Source organism: Brassica oleracea, chromosome C4 (assembly GCF_000695525.1).
Source record: "Brassica oleracea var. oleracea cultivar TO1000 chromosome C4, BOL, whole genome shotgun sequence".
Taxonomy (NCBI): domain Eukaryota; kingdom Viridiplantae; phylum Streptophyta; class Magnoliopsida; order Brassicales; family Brassicaceae; genus Brassica; species Brassica oleracea.
The window spans coordinates 22105983-22131768 of NC_027751.1; the positions used below are offsets into that span (position 1 = coordinate 22105983).

The 25786-nt window shown below is 38.2% G+C and overlaps 1 protein-coding gene across 1 annotated transcript; it reads left to right on the forward strand.

Moving 5' to 3' along the window:
* The first annotated feature begins 613 nt into the window (after nucleotides 1–613).
* Nucleotides 614–1800, forward strand: LOC106340270 (CRIB domain-containing protein RIC9-like). The gene is made up of 4 exons (XM_013779148.1): nucleotides 614–904; nucleotides 991–1088; nucleotides 1184–1241; nucleotides 1451–1800. The coding sequence occupies exons 1-4, from the start codon at nucleotides 844–846 to the stop codon at nucleotides 1612–1614; spliced, it is 381 nt and encodes a 126-aa protein (XP_013634602.1). The 5' UTR covers nucleotides 614–843; the 3' UTR covers nucleotides 1615–1800.
* The last annotated feature ends 23986 nt before the right edge of the window (nucleotides 1801–25786 follow it).

Below are 25786 nucleotides of genomic sequence, written 5' to 3' on the forward strand. Positions count from 1 at the left end.
ATTGTAAACAATACAAAAAAAATTGTAAAAACCTTATAAAATAATTTTCAATAATATAAAAAATAATTTTAAAATAACAATGTATTGTACAAAACAAATATTCGGTGCAAACTACAAAAATTATTATAAACTAACAAAATATTATAAAACAGAAGAATAACTTAATTTTAAAATAATTTTAAAAAGTAATTTAGAACAAAATATTATAAAATATAATAAATAAAACTAACTATTAAAATAATTGAAATTTCTATTTATATATGAATGAAATTGTAATTCATTCCTTTTAGTATTAAGATAAATATACTATAATAAAAATAACAAAATATACGTTGCGAAATTTAAGATGAATTTAAATTAAAATAAGCTAAATAATTTGAAATATTTACTAGAACTCATGATAAATTTATGCAATTCTTTCATATACTAACCCGTCTTCAGGGCGGACCGATCTTACTATTACAGAACATCATGAATAAGGACATAATTCGTCTTGTCAATATTACGTAACATTTTCAGTTTTCTGTTATTATACAAAATTTATACTCTCCAATAATTGACCAAGAATTTAATACTTGCTATTTATTTAATACTTATACCACCACCCCTACTCTTTCATGTCTTTTCCCGTTGTTTTATATTTTTTCTTGAATATCATTCCATTCTCCAACAAATGAGCATTTCGTCTCTTTTCTTCTTTATCTTTTTTTTTAATACCTGCTATTTTTTTTTTCCTTATCTTCCATCCTCCTCTTCAATCATTTCTGTTTAATACATTCCTTTCGTAAACCAAATGTTCTTTGTTCTTTTTAACACCATCACCGAAGTTTCTCTGAGTTGAGCATGTCTACAAGATTCAAAGGGCTTTATCAGAAGAGCTTCAAGTGTTTCTCCGACGATTTCGGCAAGTAGATTGAAACTATCTTGTTTAGCTAAACTAAATGTTCATACATGATTATTGTTTGGCGCTTACGAAATGGATCAATTTAGATGAGGAGGAGGATGAGATGGAAATAGGATATCCTACAGATGTTCGACATGTGTCGCATATCGGTTGGGACAGTTCACCGAGTAGTGCACCCAGTTGGGTAAGACAATTTTATTTTCTTGCAACCATTGAAATTTATGTTTACAACTTTAATCGATGTTGGTTAAGTCTGAACCGGTCAATTAAATTTTGCAGCTACATGAATTCAAGACGAGCAACGTGTTAAAGCCAACTTCATCGGGGCCGTTTCAAGGCAAGTTTTTCGTCTTCTTATTTTTTTTTCTTTCCTTTTTAATAAATAATGTAATTTATATTTCTATGGCAATGATCAAGAGATTTCCATAGATTAATACATTCTGTCGACAAATAAATTATTTAAGCAGGCCAATAATATATATATATATATATATTAACTTGTTTAATTAATAAATTCTAAATTTATTTATTTTCAAATATATATAGATTTAAAATTAGCCAAGGAAGCATTTAGAGAAGTTGAAAGCAGCAAAGAATTGGAAAGAGAATCATCAAAAAAAAATCTGAAGAAGAAGCTCTGTCCAAAAGCCTCTCTATTGTGTGATCCATGGTCCCCAAGATTCTCAAGATCATGCAAGGTCCTTGCTTGATTTTTTTTTTTTTTTGGGATAAAAAATCTTTGCTTGATTATTATTCATTTCAATTTTCAATGCCGTTGTTTATATATTACTATAGAGAATACATCAATGTTTAATGTTTTCATAATATGTCTTTTCAGAAGTGTGCACAAATTAACATTCAGAGTGACTGATATTGGAATCATTTTACCAAGTGCTTTTTTAAGTTGAGGTTTGATACATTAATAAAGTCTTAAGCTGTTTCCAAAACCACACCGATTTTTCCCTTTCAATTAGTATCCTTTTATAGTTGTTCTAAAAAATAAACATTGATTTCTTTAATTGTTGGATGGTAAACTATTAATGTTTGAAAAGTATTCGGAAATGATTCTTTTAATTAACCATTTTTGCAGTTATTACTTAACAAACACTAATATCTAAAAAAATGTTTAGACATGAATTTTCATTCGTACTTTCTTTGGATCTATCAGTTTGTATTATAATTTGAAACTTTTAATTTAGAGAGATTTTGAATGAATCTCTAATGTGTAAAACTAATGCTATATGATAATTTCGAGGGAAAATAATCTTCACCTAACAAATTTTTGAGTAACTTTTTTTTTTAATTTTGCATTTATTTATGTGTATTTTTTCTTCTGTTTTTTTGAAACCCTAAAAGTAAATCTTCGAGTAATTCATAAAACTCCATATGATACATCATATTTCCAGTACTTTTGCTTTTGGTATAAATAAAATGATTTTTTTCTTTTGAAGAAGAATTTCAAATTCAATGTGGTTTCTCCTTGTCTATTGATTTCTAAACTTATTACAACTCAAACCATCAAGTTGTTTTGTATAACTCGATCAAACTATCCTCTGATCTTGCGAAAAAAAAACTCTTGGCCAGTTAGTTTAATTGCATCAACCATCTATTGACTAAGCAAACAGTCCCCCCTTGCATTGTTTCTTTGTTCCACCATGTTTCTTGGAGAGGTCAAATTCCCTTAATTTTACATCACAATTGTTTTTACAAGGTAGTGTTTATAAACTTAAGAAAGTTTATGTTTTCCTTTCCATCAAACATAAGAAAAATAAAAACACAACTTCATTTTCAACAAAATACACTAAGAAGTTTTTAATTTCACTATATATCATAATCAAATAAAAAGTTATAGGAATAACATAAGTAATATACGAACCATAGATAGTAAAATCACTGGAACGATAAAATTAGTAAACTGAATAAACTAAAATGGTATTTGTACAAGAAGTATATATATATAAAAAAAGAGATTAATAAAATATTTAATAACCTATCTACAAAATTAAAACTTGCCAGATGAATTTGGAAATCACTTATTGGTTTTTTATGTTTTCTCATATATGCTTATTTGAATGGTTTGATTCGGTAAAATCTGTCTTATTAAAACATACAGCGGTTCAAAATCCATAGATCTTGCAAGAAGATTTGGATGGTTCGTGTGAAGCTCCATCTACCTATTGGAGAATGGCGTTACATTGACAACTTTAACCTCTTCTCAGCTACAGAACAATACCAACCAACCAACCATTGCTACAAGCTATCAATAAATTAAGCTATGTAAAATAAAACTATTTGTTTAATCATGTTGCTACGTATTGGATAGTCAACTACCTTAATTTGTATTAAATTTATATTTATAATATTTACAATACGTATTGGTTTTTTTTTTTTCTTTTTTTTTTTTTTTTTTTTTTTTTTGCCAAAAAAACGCATTGGTTGTTATATTCCGGTTTCTGGATTCCCGGACCACCTCTAGTTTGATTAATAGAATGGTCTTTTGATGTCAAAAAAAAAAAATTACACACAACAGTTGAAGCACCGTAGCCTACTGGTTAAGGTTTAAAGGCTTCCACACCCAGGTCTGGGGTTCGAATCCTAGACTATGCAATTTCTTGCAGATTACAGGAAATCCAGCTTTCAAGTTCCGGAGAGCGATTTATTAATGAAGACCACAGACGAAAAGTTTCCAAGAGATTTTCAACATGGTGTAAATCTAGTCAGGAATAGATCTTCATAGGACGGCTCAAATGATGCAGTCAGACGTAGATCATCATGAGACAGATAGTATTGTCGGTTGTTGAATCGTCTATTTAATATTTCTCATAAATGTAATGTCATAATAAATCATCGTTAAAAAAAAAACTACGCACAACACGATAAAATTACGTAAACGAAGACAAATAAACACAAGTATGAAACACAAAAATATATAACACTAAATAGTATACAATGTATTTATAAATTTTGGTTAGTACAGATGACTTGCACGATAATTATAATAATGTCAAGCATACAGTATAAAATATGTATTATAGAACATAAAATATATAACACTACATTAAATTATTAATCGATACAAAAATCAGCTGAGTCCTGATCTAGTCTAATCTATTAAAAGAGAAGTACATCTTGTACTTAACCCTTAGTTTTGCTCAATAATTACTTTCTTATGCTACTGATATTAAACACAGAGTTTTGACTTTTAATTAAATACATGATTTTTCTTATTAATAAACTAGAAAACTACTAAACCAATTCATCTTCCGTTGCCCACATATAGTTCTATACAATTAATAAAACACAGCGTTTTGCATTATTACTAAACCATACAATTAGAAACCGATACTAAACCAAACCATTAAAAATCATCAGACTAGATGAGCTGGTTTCCTACATATGCTAAGAAAACCATTGATAAAACATTGTATTAAATTGTGATAGTACCTTCTTCATGTATTAGATCGCATCTTCATCTTAATAACACCACCTGTTTTCTCAGTCTGGAGAATCAAAACACTTATATTAGATAGAACAAATCCATGTAATTGATTAAGAAAGCTTGAAAATTGTATTCTTTCGATCATAATATATATCATGTCTTATACAAATTAAAAAAAAATTCAACATCAAAACAATAAGATAATATCCGTAGAAATTATTTTGTTTAAAATTAAAACTAATCATTTATTAATTTCCTAAAAGAATGACCTTCCTAAATCTATTCCTATATTTTAGCAAATCTTTGTAACAATCACGATATTAAATCATTCACATAACTAGCACAAGATTTTTTAGGTTTCTTATCTTGCAAATCACGTTTAAAATCATATCATTTAACCGGACTAACATGTTGAGTATTTTATGGGCTTGGTCAATTAAAATATAATTAAAGCCTAATCCACATATATTGTGATGAAAATAAAGTTTTAACATTGTAATTAAGTTTTGGCCCATTTTAACAAATTAATTACCAAATAGTTATTTTTTATTTGTCATGTTGTTAATATAATACATATCGTTTATACATCAACCCATCTATTTATAATTTACATAAGATGTTTTATTTTGAAAATTTTGAATTATAAATTTATATAAATATATAATTACATTATAAATAGGATAATGTAGTTAAGTATTACTAACTGACAAATATCTTATATAATAAATCGTTTTGATTTGTCTAATATCCCATCATGATATAAACAATCAACAACAAATTTAGAAACAATTATTTTTTCATGTTGGGTTTAATCTTGGTAATAAAATGAACTGAACTTTCTTTTGGGTTTACATCAATCTAAAAACTCAAAAAAATATGAAATAGTAACGTCAATGTTTAACATTTATTAAGTTTGACATATATCCGCGCGGACGCGCGGGTTCAAAATCTATTTATGTTTAAAAACTTGAGAACGTGAAATATATACATAAACATATATTTAAGTCTCATGACTTTTTAAAGAAAAAAAGTAAAAAAATGTAAATTCTTCTATTTAACTGGAAAATATTTATAAGCATTTTTGTCAGACAACATTCTGTCAAAATAATAATTGAAAAAAGTCCCTTCAATTTCAGGCAAAATCAACTAGATCAATTTTGAACGGTTTGATTTTGAGTTGGATTGATCCAGTCACTTGCGCATTAGATTGATTTTAGTTTCAGTTGGACATATATGTATTTGAACTCTGTTTTTTTTTTAACACCAAAAGATTCATTAAGTAGAAAAATCAGTTCACTACAGAATAGAGAGCGGATTTAGCAATGAAATCCGCAAAAAAGTTTTGATCCCGATGGATGAAGCAAAAGGAGACAAAGTTAAAATACAAAGATAAGCACTCAACATCCATGAGAACTCCAAAAATTTCCATAGGATAGATCTTTGGGCGGATAGCCCTAATGAGCTGAAGAGAGTCGGAGCGGATCCAGACGCTGAGAGACGATCATCCATAGCTGAGAACAGAGTTTCACGTAGAGCAAGAGCTTCGGCAAGTAGAGGAGATGCGATAAAATGACAGGATTTCGAGCCTGGCACGGTAGTTCAGGAGTCCTTGGAGGTTGTGAAAATACAGTCCAAACCTGCGCCTAGAGAGTCCTTGGACCATGCTGCATCTGTATTACATACGGCAGTATCGCGAGGGCAGTTCAATGGGGGGGGGGGGTAAGGTGGGAACCTGTCGTGGAGTGAGCAGAATTTCTGGTGCTTCAGCATCCTGCCATTCTTTAATAACACAACCATCAGCAGGCAAAGATAAATGCTCGAACAGTAATTGGTTACGGACCAGCCAAATGTTCCAAAATGCCCAAGATAAAAGGTCTTTTGTGATACCTATTGGTGGTAAGCAAATAAACGTAGGGGCCAGAGCAACGGCCTGAAGAGGCGTAGTACATAGCGTGAAGTCCGGTATAGTCTTTGCATGGTAATCGTGACCAGACTTGCTGAGCATATGCGCACATGAAGAAGAGATGCAAAGAAGTTTCAGGAAGAGTGCAGTGGGGGCAGGTCGGAGCACTCGTGACACCTCTGGTCAGTATGTTGTAGCCAAGAGGAAGAGCACCACAGCATAGCTTCCACAAAATAAGCTTGAGCTTTGGAGAGGTGTTTACATCCCAAACGTGTTTCTTCCAACTGAAAGAATTAGCAGGTAAATATGGAGGCCTAGCTGGAGCGGTGTATTGTACTTGAGTGTAGTAGCCAGTCCTTACGCTGTAATCACCTGACTTCGTGAGGGGCCAACAGTAAGTATCTTCAACATCTAAAGAACTAAGTTGGATTCTATATATTAGGTGTGCAACCGTTGGGAACAGCGACTCGTGATTCCATGAATGTGTTCATCTTGAGATGAGGTCAGCCACTATAAACAAGATTACGATCTTGTTCTTGAGGAGGTCCAAAGAAACGAGTGCCCTCAGCCGGCGCAATCCAATAGTCTTCCCATAACCGGGTCGAGTTGCCATTTCCAATGACCTTGCCAAGATGTCGTAAGAGAAGATCCGGCCCTCTAAGGATGCCTTGCCAGCCGTGTTAAGGGGCTGAAGGATAGTCAACCGATAAAAAGCTCGCATTATGGCAGTATTTGCCAAGTAAAACATGAGACAGGAGGCTGTCGGGTTTGTTGTTTAGTCGCTGTCGGGGTCAAGATCGGTCATGGCAAAATCAACGTCTAAAAACTTCCGAAAAATAGCTTTCAGAAAATACTTACGGAAATAACTGGTGTAAAACAAACAAAAGAGTTCTGAAAGTCTACGAAGAAATCAATAGAGAGAATGAGAACAGTGGAAAAGAGCCATCTAGCCCGCTAGCCAGCTAGCCAACTTGCCATATGGCGAGTTGGACCGATATCCGGCTGCACAACTCGCCATACGACGACATGGACTGATATCCGACTACACAACACGCCGTACGACGACTTGGACTGAAATCCGGCTACACAACACGCCGTACGACGACTTGGACTGAAATCCGGCTACACAACACGCCGTACGACGACTTGGACTGAAATCCGGCTACACAACACGCCGTACGACGACTTGGACTGAAATCCGGCTACACAACTCGCCATACGGCGACTTAGACTGATATTCAGCTACAAAACTCGCCATACAGCGACTTGGACTGACAGACGGCTACACAACTCGCCATACGGCGACTTGGACTGATATTCGACTACACAACTCGCCATACAGCGACTTAGACTGATATCGGGCTACACAACTCGCCATACTGAGACTTGGACTGATATCCGGCTACACAACTCGCCATACGGCGAGTTAGACTGATATCCGGCTACCCAACTTGCCATACGGCGAGTTAGACTGATATCCGGCTACCCAACTTTCGATACGGCAAGTTGGATGGATACCGTCTATCTAACTCGCCATATGGCGCCAACTTGGAAAGTTCTCGAGAAAACCTTTCAAAACCAAAACTTTGTATTTTAAAGAGTATTACATGACAAGTTCCTCGAAAGGATCATTCAATCTCTCGAACAGACGATTCCCAAGCGTCGGAACAGCCGAACCGGCATCGTCCGACCCGCCATCGCAGAAGTTGGATAAACCAAGACAAATTCACCCAACGGCGAGTTGGACTGACACATCCAACTCGCCGTTGGGCGAGTTGGATGAACCACTTCCAACTCGCCCAACAGCGAGTTGGACCGACCAAATCCAACTCGTCGTTGGGCGAATTGGACGATCCATTTCCAACTCGCCCAATGGCGAGTTGGATCAGTCTTTTCCAGTTCGCCACTAGGCGAGTTGGATCAGTCCAATGCCATGCATTCTCATCTCTGGAAATCCCCATTTCGGTTCTCGGTCAAACTGTCTCTTATTTCGTCTCGATCGGAGTTACAGTTGAAACTTTACGATAAAAACGACGAAGGCTTACTTTCTCGTATAAAGTTCGGATCAATCGTATAAAACTATAACGGTTTACTTAAACACCAAGGTTATCTCAGCTATACGATTGATCTCCATTATTTCGTAAAACCGGCGTCGTACTAAAGTCTATTCTTCCGAAAGAAATCATAAAAACATTTTCGTCGAAAAACGACCTACAGGGTCTAAAACACGGCCAAAGCCCACTTGCGATTTTTAATGAAAAATCGGCCCAAAGTGACTATGAAGGGTTATCGAATATTCGCGGGAAATGATAAATATCAAATCTGAAGATAAATGTCAAGTCTGAAGATAAATGTCCAGTTTCAAAGGATAATCATGAAGATCGGGAAAATGGAATATTTCTGCGAGGAGATAAACTCAAATCAAAGGCAGAAAAGGAAGGTCAGCCTACCTTGGAGGCATATATAAGGGGAGTCAAGGCAAGAAGCCCATAGACGAATTTCTTTTTACTCCTAGAACTTTCTGCACTTAGAAACCTTAGGCTTTATTACGACAAGTTTGGTTTCTATGACTTGCACTCATACAAGACGAACTCGCCCAGGCATTCGATCTCTTGTTCAAATCTTTCTAATCGAACTACGTTCGACTTGATCCTCGAAAGGGGTACGTAGGCAGGCTTTTATAAGGTCCAATCCCAAATCTTATCAAAACTAATTTTCATGTCTTTTTCGTTTGTTGTTATCGGGCTGTGACTCAACTAGGTTTAAGGTTTTAGGTTGCTAGAACTAGGTAACTTGCTGACAGCTATGGCGGCCGAAGCTTTTATAATATTTTGTAATAATCACAATGCTCTTACGCAGATTCGAAATAAGATCAAATTTTTCTATCAATTCTTTTTGTTATCTTTTCGCATTTTCCGCATTTATTTGGTTACTTGTCGTTGGCTCTCGCAGAGAATCCGAGACCTCATGGAACGTTAGGGTTTCTTGTCTTTCCTTAATTTACGGAAATTAACAGTGTGAATTTCGGTTCCTACAGTCGCCAAGCGTGTTTCCCGAGCATTGCGACGTTGAAAGCTTAACATCCCGTAAACCAAGGTCACCATCCCTATTGGACTTAGTGAGATTATTTAATGAGATCCAACACATCTTCTGTGTACAGCATTTGCATCCCACCAAAACCTCGTTAGAGCCGATTGGATGCAATTACATAGACCAATAGGGATGTGGAAGCAAGACATCGTATCATGGGGATAGCCGATAGGAATGACTTCAGCATAGTAAGTGATGTTCCTTTGGGTAGCGCACCGAGCAAAACAGACATGCATGGTTTGATCATGGGAAGCAGTAAAGATATATGTTCATTGTTTGACTCATATCTTACAAAGCACGAGGCTTATACGCATGAAATCACTTGGAGAATGTTCTCAACTCAATTATGGAGCTCCTCGAAGAAGAATCAGATAAAACGGAGTTAATATGTGACAGTTATGCCATTTACAAATCAGGAGATCTTCAGTTCTCGCGAATTCAGACCACCCGAGAAGCTGGAAATGGCTAACCTTCTTTCTGATGAACCGAAGATCAATTCAATCATGCCAAAGGTGAATATTCATGTTCTAAATGTACAAGAAATTCTTGGGCTTAATGGTTTTCAAAAAGATTCAAAAACAGACTTGTTTGGGCCAAATGGAGATCACCGATAAAATATTGGCTAAGGGAAAAGATGGATTTCGACCAGGCCTCAAAGGGACATGTCTTGGCCCATATCAGGAGTATATTCTTCACCTTTCAAAGTCCTGGTCGTGGCTATATGAAGAGGTAGTCCAAGTTTCAGTCAAAGACTTTATTTAGTCAAGTCTTTGTTTCTATTTCCAATGTCTTGTTTTTAGCATATTTTTCTTTGGATCTCTACAACTTGTAATCCTATAAACAACTTGAAATCCTATAAATAATGCCTAAGAGCCACAAAATAAAGGAATCAATTTTTTCTTGAATTTTCTGAGTTGAAACTCTTTGTTCTTTGTAAGAACTTGTCTTGTTTCTTGGTGAGTCATATCCAAGTAAACACTTCCTCAAATCGTTGGACTTGTAAGTCATATCAAGCAACGATGAGCGAACCTTTATTTGGTGGTCTTGTGAGTCATATCAAACACCATTGGAGTCAGGAATATCGGAGGCCTTCCGCAACCTTTGTGCCACCCTTCAATCCATCAAGTTCTCCATCCGGAGTTCATATCCAAACCGAACTAGTAGAGTGTTTCGTTCCTAGGGTCCTTCAAGTGGTATCAGAGCCACTCTTCTGGTATCTTCTGAATCATTCCATCTTCTCATCTTCCATTTCTTCATAAAACGTTTTGGTCATGAACAAGTAAAAGATTTTTGTGTTTCAAAATCTGTTTTTGAAAACATGATTAACTCTTTTCAAATGTTTGAACCTGATAAATATTCTGATCAAAAATGTTTTCAAATTGGCAATGACATCAATTCTAATCTTGTTTTGAGTTTTGATCAGTTTTTCAAACATAGCAAGGGTTTTGATCATCTTGAATAGTCATTAGAGCTTGGTTTGCAACAACTTGTTTTCTATGCTAGAAAATTGTTTGATTCATTTGTCTTCAAAGAAAATGGCTTTAATATGAGTTCTTATAGACATGCACTGATCACTTGTGATTTGTTTGCATCCACATGTGCCTTGGACGAATTCATGCTTAGGAAGTTGCTGGAACAGAAATCACATAGAGCTGAAAACGATTTTATTTGTGATTCTGTTTTGAAGCTTGATATCTTGCGTTTTGAAACTAATAAACTTTGGCATATTTTGAGATCATTGCTTGAGAAATGTGTTGTTTTAAGATTTGGTGTTATTCTAGTTTGCAATACATTCTTTGACAAACATGCTGAGCCTTGGATAAGTAATTTTCAGTTTAAACTTGATCTTTTGTGTTCTAAATCTAAGAAATTTTTGCATGTTTTGAATTTGTTCGTTAGAAACTATGCAATCACGTGCCTTGAAACCTTTATGGTCATTAATTTTTACTTTAATGTGCGTTTTGAAAGGCTGAAACAAGTGATACATGTTCTTCGGAAAGAGACTTTGATTTCTGATTCGAAAAAGTACATGTCTTGCACATATGATCCCTGATATTCTAGTTTTTGTTTTGAGTATCCAGGATAAACAGGTTCAGTATCAAAGAAGTGTAAGGAAAAAAAGCATAAACCATGCTTATCAGCCTGAGGTTTGGAGATGCATGTATCCAAGGAAAATGGCATCAAAACTCCGAGGAAGTTTCTTTCCAAACTTTTCCTTCACTAAATTTTACATGTTCTTTAGATTATTTTTGCCTTATTCATTTCTTTTTGATACAGGTAAAATGGATTTGAAGTCAATTCCTTTTTAAGAGGGAGGGAATGATGTGCCCTTGGGTAGCACACTGGGCAAAACAGACATGCATGGCTTGATCATGGGAAGTATGTTCATTGTTTGACTCATATCTTACAAACCATGGGGTTTCTACGCATGAAATCACATGGAGATTGTTCTCAACTCAATTATGGAGCTCTGCGAAGAAGAATCAGATCAAACGGAGTTCATATATGACAGTTATGCCATCTACAAATCATGAGATCTTAAGTTCTCGCGAATTCAGACCACCCGAGAAGCTGGAAATGGCTAACCTTCTTTCTGATGAACCAATGACCAATTCAATCATGCCAAAGGTGAATATTCATGTTCTAAATGTCCAAGAAAGTCTTGGGCTTGATGGTTTTCAAAAAGATTCAAAAACATACTTGTTTGGGCCAAATGGAGAAACCGATAAAATATTGGTTAAGGGAAAAGATGGATTTCGACCAGGCCTCAAATGGACATGTCTTGGGCCCATATCAGGAGCATAGTTTTTACTTTTCAAAGTCCTGGTCGTGGCTATATCAAGAGGCAGTCCAAGTTTCAGTCAAAGACTTTATTTAGTCACGTCTTTGTTTTCGGTCTTTTATGTCTTGTTTTTAGCACATTCTTCTTTGGATCTCTACAACTTGTAATCCTATAAATAAGGCCTAAGAGCCATGAAATAAAGGAATTGATTTTGTCTTGAATTTTCTGAGTTGAAACTCTTTGTTCTTTGTAAGAACTTGTCTTGTTTCTTGGTGAGTCATATCCAAGTAAACACTTCCTCAAATCGTTGGACTTGTGAGTCATATCAAGCAACGACGAGAGAACCTTCATTTGGTGGTATTGTGAGTCATATCAAGCACCATTGGAGTCGGGAATATTGGAGGCCTTCCGAAACCTTTGTGCGACCCTTCAATCCATCTAGTTCTCCATCCGGAGTTCATATCTAAACCGAACCAGTATATTGATCCGTTCCTAGTTTCCTTCAGTAAGCTTACTGGCTGGTGAGAGCTGCCGAGAAGATCATGAAGCAGCTCTTTGCTTAATCCTTTTCAAGATGGATGAGAAAAGTTCACGATTTTTCTTAGAAAAGAGCTCCGGAAGATCCATGTACTTTCCGACTCCATCTTCTTTCGCTATACCAAGGGATTGTTTAACACTAAGGTGTGTTTCCTGTGGTTTTTGAGCTGAGAAGGAGATGGATGATTTTCCGGCATTGATAAGCTGTCTTGAGGCTTGTTCGTACTTGTGGAGAATAGATTTAAGAGTGCTGCAACTTGTGAGGTCCGCTTTGAAAAAAACATCTTGTCATCGGCAAAGAGGATATGACTAATCCGAGGGAAGTATTTTGCCACTTTCAATCTTGTAAGATCACCACTATTTTATGCCTTCGCACAAAGACCAAATAGAACTTCCCCACACAAAATGAAGATATAAGGGAAGAGCGGATCTCCTTGTCTAATGCCCATTTGAGGGATGATGTTGCCTCTACTTGAATCATTGATGAGAAAAGAGTAGGAAACTGTGGATGTACATTGCCAAATCCATTGGACCCAAACCTCATCAAAGCCAAGCTTTTCGAAGACAAGGCGGATGAAACTCCATTCTAATATGTCGTAAGCTTTTGATATCACTCAAATTACCCCATGGAGTGATTTTTACTCTCTCAGATAAGAGGTTCAGTCGTAGTACTTAGGGAAGGAATCTACAAGACGCTAAGGCACACAATAGATCCTAATCAGTTTATTATTAAGCTAGGAAAACATAGTAAATTAAATAAGAACAAGGGTGAACAAGGCAGTTGTTCAGTTGATTGATTGATTGAGGTTATACACAATTATGAGAAAATAGTTAGATCTAGGGTTTCAGGTAACCATGATTATAGTGATATAGATGCTAAGGTTTTCAGGTAACCATGATTATAGTGATATAGATGCTAAGGGTTTCAATCCTAGAACTTGAATTCTATAAGAAAGTATTCCAGTTTCCGCGTGCGAATAAATCCTATTGACTAAGTCCGGTATCTCAGCTGTCGCTTGTTGATACAGATCACACGTCGATCGATGCTGTGAGATTAGCGTCGATCGATGTTTCTTTAGGCAAGCTTTAGCGAGCTGTTTGGTAGGTTCACTAGTATTAACTAAATCAGCTATCGCTTGTTTCTAGCAATCATATCTCAAGGGAATTAATTCAGGTAATAGACCATGCAGTCGCGTGCGCCTAATTATCATAAGTTCAGGGTTCTAGTTAGCTACTCTAGAATACAAGCATTACAAACAATTTCTTGAAGGAAATCTTTATCACCTTAGCGTATCAATAGTTTGGACTAATCCCTCGTAACCTTACTTTTAAACCCTAAATCTAACAATGGTGACTACTCAGACATAGCAAAACAGAACATAACAAATATCTGAATAGTATGCATAAATAGAATAAGGTAGAAAATTTGGAGTTCTAATACAAAGCTCTGAAGGAGTTTTGGATCTTCTCTCCAAACTATTAAAAACCCTAAAAATATTTTGCTGTGAAAAGATAAAAGTATGGAAGCGTGTGTTTCCCAAAACAATGGCAGAGCTTATAAATATTCGGTTAAAGTCGGTTAGGGGTATTTCTGTAAGTGATGTGGAACTTGGGCTATAAGTCGGCTGGGAACCAAGTCGGGCCTTGTGCGCTTCGCTGTCGATCCACGACAAGAGATGTCTATCGATCGATGTTTGACTCTGAACGTCGACTCTGGTCTGGTTTGATGGACAGCTATGAGTTTTTTTTCTAACTTTATCTCCAAAATACTCCAAAATCATCACATATCTCCAAAACACTCATGAACCTGTAAATACTCTAAAAAGACTTCAAAATATAATAAACAAATCATCAAATGGTATATCAACTCCCCCATACTTACTTTTTGTTTGTCCTCAATCAAAACAAGAGTACTCCCAATGAAATAGGTTTTTGAAAACAGCAGGGACTGACATAATTAAAAATTACTACTCTCACTTTTACAAATATGATAGGTGGAAGTGAATCATTACTAACCTTGGATGATTCAATGTACTATACTCTAGCATAGTCACCATTACCATACATCACACAACTCAACTGATAGTGCCTGACATACCCCTATACTGACCTCAGTTCTGCATAAAGTAAATGTGTAGGCTACATCTTGGGAGTATCGATCAAGAGACACATGAAATCAACTCAAGCAAGTATCTGGACCTACATGTAACCCTTTCTGGTTTTCCCTCTCTCTTCTCTTTTCTCTGAATCCGATTTTTTTTAATTATATAGTATATATAGTATTACTGGGCAAAGTTGTAGGCAAATAGTGGAGATATTGATAATGTATCTACCCCTCGCTTCCAATCAATTTTTGATCAATATATTAGATTAGAATAATGGAGTCGCATGAAACATTCCTACCCCTCTATACCGCAAGAAATCATTTCAAACTTTTGCAAATATGGATGCCAAAGAGAGGTTGAAGTAGAACCAGTGACACTAAGTCTAATACCTTCCAGACTTGCTAGAGGAATCCTATCCAATGTATACCAAGCTGGTATGACCATGGATGCACAACTGTTGGACAAGACTGAGAGCGAGGCTGAGTTGGAGGAGGATGAGCTGATTGACCATGTACCAGGCGATAAAGGTGCATCCGACCAGAGGACTGAACCTGATCTCAATTGGAGCTATGAAGATCACTTTGCTCGATCATGTGAGCATGGAGAGCAAGAGGAACAACATATTGAAAGCTTGGATCAGGCCGTACAAGAAGATGGACGAGTTAAGGCCCATGCGGCCAAAGATGGGCCGGACGGCCAGCAACAACAACAACCCGACAGCTTTTGGACCGGGTCAATGATCAGAGCCAGAGCCAAAACTCATCAGGAGGCTATACAACACTTAGGCAACTGCGTGAGGAAGAAGGAAGAGAAGAGAACCGAGGGAGAACATAAACTAGTTTGTTGGTTTAATATGTTTTTAATTTGTACTTAAATTAAACCAATTTCCAATTTCGGGTTGGATTAGGATTTTAAAAATTAATTTCAATTAGTATTCAGATTAAACCAAGCCATTCTGGTTAGGTGATACACTAAAAATGAATCCTTGCTACTGTCAAGTTTAACAGTTGTAATTGTAATATTTGAGATTCAATCAAGAGGACCAGTTCACACTTTATTCCTATGAGTTCAATATTAAGCTAGGAACAATTATGGGTTTTCATTTCAATGATGACGTAGGAAACAAGTAACAAGAGGTTGTATTCGATTTAAAAAAGAATCTAGCCTAGGGTAATTCATTGGGTGCTGATACTGAGCCAAACAATTATTCAAGCGCGATAGGATACAATCTAGAATTCGGATCACTCGTCTGGGACAGCCCACTCTCGTGGTGCTGTTCCCTTTGCAAATCGATCTTGCTACCTAAGCTTTCGCTTGGAACAAGATGCGCTGGCAAGCCTTAGAGATCAAGTCCAATAAGTTCAATCAACACCAAATATCTACTTTCGCTGACTAGGTTTGCTAAGCTCATTCATATGATGTCAAGTTATCCTCTACACGGTTAGTGAGTTGACTAAACTTAAGATCAAACATTAAGTGATCAAGTTAATGCAAGCCATAAGAGTTATACGAATGAAGACAAAAGGGAATCGCTTATCTATGTTTAGCTCGTGTAATCAACACCCTAATACCCTAAGCGAGCAAGCCAACTACTCAGTCGTAATGCAAGACTTCAAAAACATGATTTCTAAATAATTATGCATAAGAAATAGAATAAGAAACAAAGGGTTCATGATGATATTTTCTAGATGAGAGATGAGGCCTTCTCCCTTACAAGTTGCAAATCGCCAAAATACAAGTATAGGTTTCTTGCAAAAACTAGCGTAGAAAAATAAAATAGATAAGGTAGGCTTTTTATATGGAGGCGCCGATAGGTTAGAGGAAAAATAGGGTTCCTTATTTGTTGAGAGCAGTCACTCGGTTGTTTCGCTGAGGGAACAATCTTCGGGCTGCTCCGATTGGATGTTCCACGTGAAAACACTCCAAAATGGCATCTTTCTTCATGCATCCTTTTTTCCACACTTCTACCAACTCCAGACCTGAAATGACTACAAAAGGACTAGACAGACTCGATAGAAGACTGAAAAACCTTAACAAACACATACACTATGATGTCAAAAACACCATACATCAATTCCCCCAGACTTAGATCCTTGTTTGTCCTCAAACAATGTCAAACATCCAGAACATGGAGAAATGTTTGAAAGTGTGGGAACTCGCCTAATCTCATTAACCATACCATAACCACGAATCTCTGAACCATGTAAGCAGTTGACTAGGACTACACACCCTTACCAGAACCCCACTGACGGCTGTTCAAAGATTGGCTCCATAAAAAAACCACACTTTCGAGACAGAACTCCTTATATTCAATTAAGAGTTGCGTGAGCTTCTCATCATAGGCACTATTCAGGGTAGATGGGCTAGACATAAAACAGGCTATTTAAATGGTGAGCTAGAAGTGTTTAGGGGATACCAACTTTTGTAGAGAATGCAGGATATCACGCAAAACTGCAAGAGAGGACGGTTCCATTGATGTCACAGCCTCTACTCGTTTTTGCTCTATCTTGCACGGGAACAGCTGTTCTCGCTGACGGAACAGACGACTGATTGTTCTGCACCGCTCTCCTCTATATGCTCTTCATACTTGGTATCAACTTTCCGCTCATTCTCACCATTGGGCTGCGTCATTCGACTTCATCTCCTTCCCCATCACCATATACAACAAAATAAATGAAGATTTTTTTTTTTGAAACTGATGAGGTGACGGAGGAGGAGGTAACATGTTTGATACTAAGGACGGATGCCACTGGTAGTTCTTATTAGCCTTGAAACTGTTTTCCTCCTTTTGATCTTGCGCAGGTGCACTGGGTGCAGGAACAGCTGTTCTCGCTTTGCGGTTGATCCTCTCGTGTTCTGAATCTGTATTGCATTAACGAGTAAGAGGCTGCATTGATCCTGCCCTCTCCGGCATTTTTGCACATATCTGCACATGTGAAACTAAAAAACAAATGCAAGAGGTTGGAACAATGGTTAAGGTGCAAGGTGGAAACTAGCTAAAAATGAACTAGCCACTCAGGATCAACAAGATGGATAGAAGGAATAAGAAGTCCTGAGTGTAGGTCTCGTTTCCCTGATCTATTGTCCAAAACAAGAAGAATTTCAGTCAAGATTAGGTTCAAGTTAGGTGGAGTTATGTCTACCCAGTGTAATCTGATCGGCCGAGAACTTCTGGAGAGTCAAGTGAGATAAGTCAGGGTGTTCCAGGTCCAGATGGTGTCTTTCATCACTGCTAAGGTGATTGAATAAGATAGTAAGGCACGAGGTGGTTAAGAAATCATCACAAAATAAGGTCATGATTCCCACAAGAGTTTTAACTAACTCGATCCTAAAACTGACTCGATAAAACAAACGAGATAGTAGCACACAATCGCCTCCCCCAAACTTACTTCACACCATCCCTGGTTGTGAAAATAAATAGAGGAAAGCTATAACAAAGCAACACAAACAAGAAAAATAAATAGTTCAGATGGATAAGACAATGGGATAGAAAATAGTCCTTGCAGACTTAGTCGGAGTCTCCGCTCCCGGAGTGTCCATCATCACGCCTATTCCTACCAAGACGTTTTCCTCCTGCCGAAGACTCAGCTGGCTCTTTCCCTGCTCGCCGGTTTGGTTGAGGCGTGTTCGCCTGCTCTGCTTCTGAAGTCTGACTCTGGAAGCAGCCGCCGGTGATCGCTCTCAGAATCCTATTCATGAGGCTGTTGTTCTTTTGCTGCGAGTCTATCATCCAGCGACGGAAGGTCTCAGCATCTGCGTCATACTCAATTGGTCTGAGGTCATACTCATCGGGGGTTGTGTCGCCCATCTCGACATCCAGCGGGGCGGTGCCTGGGTCAGCACACAAGTATTCAGGTTCAGGAAGGAACCGGATGTTCTCGAAGACTCACAGACGGGTGATCTTTTGCTGAGGGAGCCGACAGTAGAGCTGGTTCTCTTCTTGATCCTGGAACATGTAAGTCTTCTCGTCTCGCAGGATGTGGCAGTTGATTAGGTAGGGAATGTCGATGTACTCCGGTTCGGCGTTGAAGTTGTACGAGCTGAGATCAATCCCGAAGTGTCGGAACAATGGAGTAAGCAGGCTCCCACAGCGGTCCTTCTTCTGCGATCCTCTCCTCAGCGTGGTCTGTTTCTCGGAGAACATCTCGGCGAGAAGAAAATCAGGGTTTTTTCTAACTGATGCCACCGGTATTCCAGTTCTCGCGGCCCTTATCTGATCCTCAAGCCCCGAGTACAACATCTGCAACTCACCGTTGGTTACCTTTGATGTCTGATCTTTTGCGAACAACAGGTTGCTGAGGACCTTGGCGATGATCCTGATGCTCGGATTGCGAAGGAGGAACTGGTTGGCGGATCGTGGTTTTAAATCGCCTGTCGCAATCAACTTCCAAAACGGTTGAGTCGGAGCGAACCCTTTAACCAATGAGACGTCACTAGGATCGTCGGCCAAGTTGTAGACCTCGTTGAACTAGGTGAGCGGGAGTGAGAAGAACTTGCCAGCGGCCATGAAGGTAAAAGAGGCGGTCTCGAAAGTAGGATTGTAGACATCCTCAAATTGGACCTCGGCTGTCACAAGCGCTTGTCTGACTAGTTCCGGGAAGACAACTTGGGGGGGAGGGGGGAGGGGGGTGTAGCAGATCTATGCTATCCCCATGGCAGTGAGTGTGTCGTACACATCTCCGTCTAAACCGAGCTGAGCGAGGACCCTAGGAACGACGAATCGCGTTGGTAAGATGTTAACGCTGAGAAGAGCATTGTATGCCCGCGCTTTCTCCTTGTCCCATCCCTAAACGTTGATCTCGAGCAGATTGGGGTCGTCTACATTGATCGGTACTCCTCTTCCTCGCGAGGCCACAAATAAGATGATGATATTCCAGCAATAGGTGGCGGTGGGTTCTCGCGAGAGTAGACCAGTTTCTTGACTGAATTTTGCTTGGTGGGTTGCTCAGAAAAATGATGGAATTTAACCTTTCCCAAGCGAACATATCCAGTCACTTTCTCTAGCAACCCGAGTTCAAGTGGTCAATCAAATATATTAAGTGACAGCTTTTGACCCAAATCGATTTAACTTTCAAACAACTTTCACTTATCTTCAATCCCAAAGGACGGTATTTCAGGAATGCTTCACCTTGGAACTGATTCGTTCATACTCTCCATCCTACGGATGGCGTAGTATTGTATCTGGTAGATCTCTGGTTAGCAAAGGACTAATAAAAAGGTGGGATCAAGATCATCTATTTCTGTATGGAATGGTCCTTGGCTCCCAACCACTCACCCGAGACCAGCAAACATCAATCAAGAAAAATCTCTACCCAAATCTCACGGTGGATTCTCTTATCGATTCAACATCCCACACGTGGAATTCCAAGGTTATTCGGTCATTGGTGGAACCAGAGGACGCAAAGATCATAGAAAGCATACCTGGCATCGTCTGGTTGATCAAGATGCATGACATTTTACCATTAATGGAAAATATACGATAAAATCGGGTTATCAAGTGGAATGGGTGTACCCAGATAGGGAGAAATCGTTGCCGGTATTTGGACCTACAATAAACCTTTTAAAAGCATACTCTTGGAAAATACGTTGTCCACCAAAAATAAAACATTTTTTATGGCAGTTAGTGTCGGGCTGTATATCAGTAAAGAAAAATTTACGGAGTAGGGGTTTGCAAGGCGATATTCAGTGTGCGAGATGTGGAGCTAGCGAGGAATCAATCAACCATGTGTTTTTTTGAATGTCCTCCGGCGGTTCAAGTTTGGACTCTCTCTAAATTCCCATCGAATCCGCTTATTTTCCCTTCTCTGGCTTTGTTTACAAACATAGATTATCTATATTGTTTGCATGGATTTTATGGTACATTTGGAAGGGACGAAATAATAAGGTCTTTAGTAATATTGATGTTGATCCTCGAGATACCTTGAAACTAGCAGAGACTGAATCTTTACTCTGGGCAGAGGCTCAGGCCTCGGTCACAGGTGGAACAACCCATGCGCAAGAAAGGGAAGACATAAATTTACCCATAATATTGGGTCTCTGGCATTTTACGGATAGATCATGGAAAGAGCAGGATTGGTTTTCGGGACAGGGATGGTACATCACGCTACCGGGTTTCGAGGGACTAATGGGAGCTAGGAACACAAGAGCAAGTCTTTCGCCTCTACACTCGGAGGTGGAAGCCTTTATTTGGGCAATGGAAAGCATGAGGAACTTACGTCAATATCATGTTACTTTTGCGACGGATTGTATCCAATTGGTGAAAATGGTTTATGCACCAGAGGATTGGCCAGCATTTGCGAATTATTTGGACGACATCAAGATTCTTCAAGAAAGTTTTACTCACGATCATTCATATCCCTCGAAAGCTGAATACAAAAGCGGACAGTCTGGCGCGGAGTGCAAGGAAACAAGTGTTTTTTGTTGTTCATATGGATGCAGAGTTACCGGTTTGGTTTGGAGAGTTGATACCACTCAAATTACCCTAAGGAGTGATTTATACTCTCTCAAATAAAAGGTCGAGTTGTAGTACTTAGGGATCGAATTCACAGGGAGCTAGGGAACCTAGAGTTTCTAATATGATTTGTCAAGCAAGATGTTTTAAGAGTTTTAAAAGTAAATTGCAGTTTATATATTGAACAAATAATTGTTCAATAGCAAGCTTGGGGTTTTGGTGCTTTAAAAAGGAAATAGCTAGACTTAGGGTTTTTATTCAGGAAAGTTGGAATTATAATCCTATAGATGCCTAATGAGTTGCATGCATGATAATGTAAAGCTCAACTATTTAATCAACAAGTCTTTCGGGCTTTGCGAACATTGACTTGTTGACTATTAACTAGATCTATGATCTCAACTCTCGTTTATTGATCTATAGAAAGTGTCGATCGATATTCCAATGGGCATATCGATCGATACACCTTTTGCACCGTCGATCGATTATTCAAGTATGATATCGATCGACGCGCTCTAGTTAAGCTTTATGCACAGGTTGAATGAATGCTTACTAAGCTTACTAGATCAGCTTTCACCTTGCTCATAGTAAGAAACGAAGTTCAATTAGAATGTTTTTAGGATGAGAATTAGCTATGGCTTTTATCAATCAATCCTAGGACAAGTTCTAGTTAGCTAATCTAGAGACATGCATTAATGAACAGTTCTAATGATGATTATCACAATTCAGCAATCCATAGTTGGGGCTAATCCCTCATAACCTATTTAAACCCTAAAATTTAACAAGAGAACTATTCAGACATGGCTAAGCTATTCATAAAAACTGCATAGAATAAATAAGATAAATATCAATGGAGTTCCAATCACAAATTATAACTTTGGATCTTCTCTCCTATCTATCAGGAAACAATAAAACACAAAGAAGAACAAAAAACTAAAACACAAGCACTCTCTGCCTCTAACATGGCGGCAAAGCTTATATAATTATGGTAAAACTCGTCAGGGGCAATCTTCTAAAATAGTGAAATCTTGGGCTTCAAGTCGGCTGTGACCAAAAGGGCTTTCTGTGCGCTTCGCTATCGATCGACACAATGACTCGTGTATCGATCGATTCTAGCTCTCCAATATCGACCGATTTTCGATCTCGATGGTCATCTCGGGTGCTTGCTCTAAATATTTCCAAAATGCTCCAAGATCATCACTTATCTCCAAAACGTTCATGATCATATAAATATAATAAATTGGCTCTATAATAATTTAAATATTAGTAAAAACACTTAAACTATGGATAAAAATGGGTCAAATCCATAGTCTATCAACTCCCTCGGACTTACCATTTTGCTTGTCCTCAAGCAAAACAAACAGGCAGTCTCTCTGAAAGAGGTTTTAAAAACAGCAGGGATTCACAAGATTTGAAACTTAGAATCATAACCTCTACAATATTGCAATCCACATCTAAGAAATCCTAATCACAAAAGTATATCATACCATATCCTAGCTTAGCAACCAAATTCATCTAGCCAACAACTTAGCTTAATCTTATCTTTCATTCTCCTCTACCAACCTCATTTCTTAACATAAAATAAAAGTGAAGGCTTTACCTTGGGAGTATCGATCACAGGATTCAAAGATTCTCAAACAAGTATCTTGACCTGCAGGTAAACATTAGTTCATATTCTTTCTCTCTACTAATTTTCTCTCTTGGTTAAAAGTCTGCTTATATGCAAGATCATTAACCAAGATTGGACAGGCTTCAATGAATCAAGGCTTAATGGTGGTTGCCACCAAGTCCTGTTCACTTCTTTTTGACCTATATCCTATGATTATTTATAAAGCAAGCCTTAATGGCTGTAGCCACCAAGTCCTGTTCTAATTCTTTACCTATGAAATTCTTATGAAGCAAGCCTTAATGGTTGTTGGCACCAAGTCCTGTTCGAATTCATTACCTATGAAATTCCAATATAATACATATATGTATATATATAATTTTTTTTTAATCTATATTTCAAAAATAGAGAGAAAAAAGGTGATAAATCTATATACACAAGGCTTTACCTTCCAGACTTGATTGAAGAATCCGATCTCATGTATACCAAACCCCAAGACAAGCAGTTGTGTCAGGTTGGTGTTGGAGGTCAGCTTTGGTTCCTTCAAAACAATCTTAGCAAGAGTGGTTAGTTGACAGGTTGATCCACTTTAGTATCTATAGTACTATCTGCAATCAGTAAGTTTAGAATGGTGCTAAAGAGTGGTTAGATATCTAGCAAAATCTATAAGTTCATAATCCATTTTTTGACTCATTAATAACTTAATTTTGAAAACAATTTTAATAAGACTAATAAGTAAATAAATATCAGTAAACCTCCCTCCAGACTTAAACTACACTGTCCTCAGTGTAAATTCAGTCGGAGTTATGGTGAAAAATAAATCATAAGGACTGAATGTAACAAGTAGGAACGATATACCAGACCGGAATATATGTCGACCGATTCAAGGATGTTGGTGTCGGTCGACGTAGGTGAGTCAGTGTTGAGCGATGTCAACTTGTTCGCGTCGGTCGATACAGATGGCAATCGTCTACTCGGATCGTCTTTTTTTTTTTATGACCTGCAATAAGTAAAAACCAACATAAATAGTAAATCAAGAAAAACTTAATAAATATTACCGAAAAGTGGGTTGCCTCCCACTTAGCGCTTAGTTATAGTCATTTAGCTTGACTTTGGAGGTGTTTTGGCTAGTAATGTGGAGAATTGGGGCTTGTTGGAAAGCAAGTATCCATCTCGTCTTTGCGCTTGTTGAACCATGTACCAGTGAAGTCCCTCATTGCGTCATCCCCTCTACGCCATTTATCCTTCATTGCTGCAGTTGTGTTTTCAATCCTCTGCAATCGTTGACCAAGACTCTCAAGGTTGAATTGATGTTTGGTAAGTGCGGCGTAAGTGTCAGCTGAGATCTCCTTTTCATGGTATGGTGTGTTGGACGTTTCTGATGTCGTCTTTGGTACTAGCCGGCCTCGGTTGGTATCAATGTCGATCAACGTTGGATGGTTGGTGTCGATCGATTTGTTGTTGCGTCTGTCGATCGATATCGATGCTTCTGGTCGACGCGCAATGTAGCTCTGACTTTCCACCAACTCCCCTTGTATAGCTTCAACCTTGGAGGTCAATGCACTGATGGTAAGATCCATTGGGAAATAGATGTCATCACACCTTCCATTAAGCCTCTTCTCTGTAGTTTCCAGTGCTCTGTAGATCCCTTCTACCAACTGGTGTATCTCTTTTCTGGTGTGGAAATCCGTTAGAGACTTCATCGTGTGGGGGTGTGGCTGGTTGATGGCGATCGATGCGGCGTAGCGGTTGTCGATCGATGTGGGGTGGTGTCTATCGAGCGATGGTGATTGATGGCTGTCGATCGATTTCGGTTGTCTTCTGTCGATCGATGGATGTCGAGCAGCGTTAGTCACGTTCTGAATTCTGGCTATGTCTTGCTTCATCTCCTCCATGCAAGTGGTTAGCCAGATTATACTATCATTCAGTGGATAGTAGACACCAGCAAGCTTCATCTGGAAAGCTTCTTTGTCCCTCTCATGTTCACCACAGATTCCATAGAACATCTCATTGATCTCGTCTTTGGTGTAGATCTCTGCGGCCAACTTTGTCTGTGTGAATGAGCTAGCATGTTCAGGAAGACATATGTAGGCCGTCTCATCTCTTGAGGCTCTTTCCAAGAGTCTTTTGATACATTTGGTGTGAACAGGGATGGTGCGTCCCTCTAGATCTCTGGCAAATTCTCGATCATCTCTGTAGACTCCATACTCATCTTTCTCTTCCCAGTAGAATTTTCTGTTACCATAAAGGTCATAGGCTCTTCTGCTGAATTCTGGCTGTCTGGCGATCGTTGGGACGTCTGTGTTGATTGGTGGATGAGTTATATGGTGAGATCGTTGATTGAAGCTGTTTTCCATGCCACCAGCTGTGTCATTGAACTCCTTTGTAATTTTCTGTTTGCTGCATTGATGCATGAACAGATTGTCTGCTCCATTAGCTACCTGGAGCATGTCTGCGATATCTTCTCGAGATATGTGTAGTGTGCGGCCATCTATGGCTTTTACGAAGCCATTGGGGTCCCTGAAAATACCAAATTCGTCTGGAGTTAGATACTGGTTATCTTATTTAACTCTTTCGCTTACAGTGGTTTTCGGGATTTGATGGTTGTCGATCGACGTGGTGTTGTTGATCTCGATCGATTGTTGAGGACGTCTGTTGATCGATGTTTGATGATGAGTGTTTGTGATGTATGATCATGCCTTTGCATGTTTAGCAGCTCCTCGTCTGTGAAGACTTTGTTAGCTCCCGGTGTATGGGTTGTTGTGTCCACTGCAAAGCTCTCGTGGTGGTGTTCATCTGTCCAACTACCAATTGAGTAGTCTCCATCTCTCACATGGTTTAAATCAGTGTCGATCGGTTTGTAGAAGGCAATGTCGGTCGATCTCTAGTGGTTTGTGTCGATCGATTCAACTGGATGGGTGTCGATCGATTCTGAGTAGTCAGATTCATACTCGGCTCCACAGTGGCAGGCT

Bases quoted from the DNA above. Each gene is read 5' to 3' on its own strand.
- LOC106340270 (XM_013779148.1), top strand. From the start codon at position 844: ATGTCTACAAGATTCAAAGGGCTTTATCAGAAGAGCTTCAAGTGTTTC. The intron at 905-990 runs GCAAGTAGATTG...GGATCAATTTAG, and splicing joins GTGTTTCTCCGACGATTTCG to ATGAGGAGGAGGATGAGATG. The intron at 1,242-1,450 runs GCAAGTTTTTCG...AAATATATATAG, and splicing joins TTCATCGGGGCCGTTTCAAG to ATTTAAAATTAGCCAAGGAA.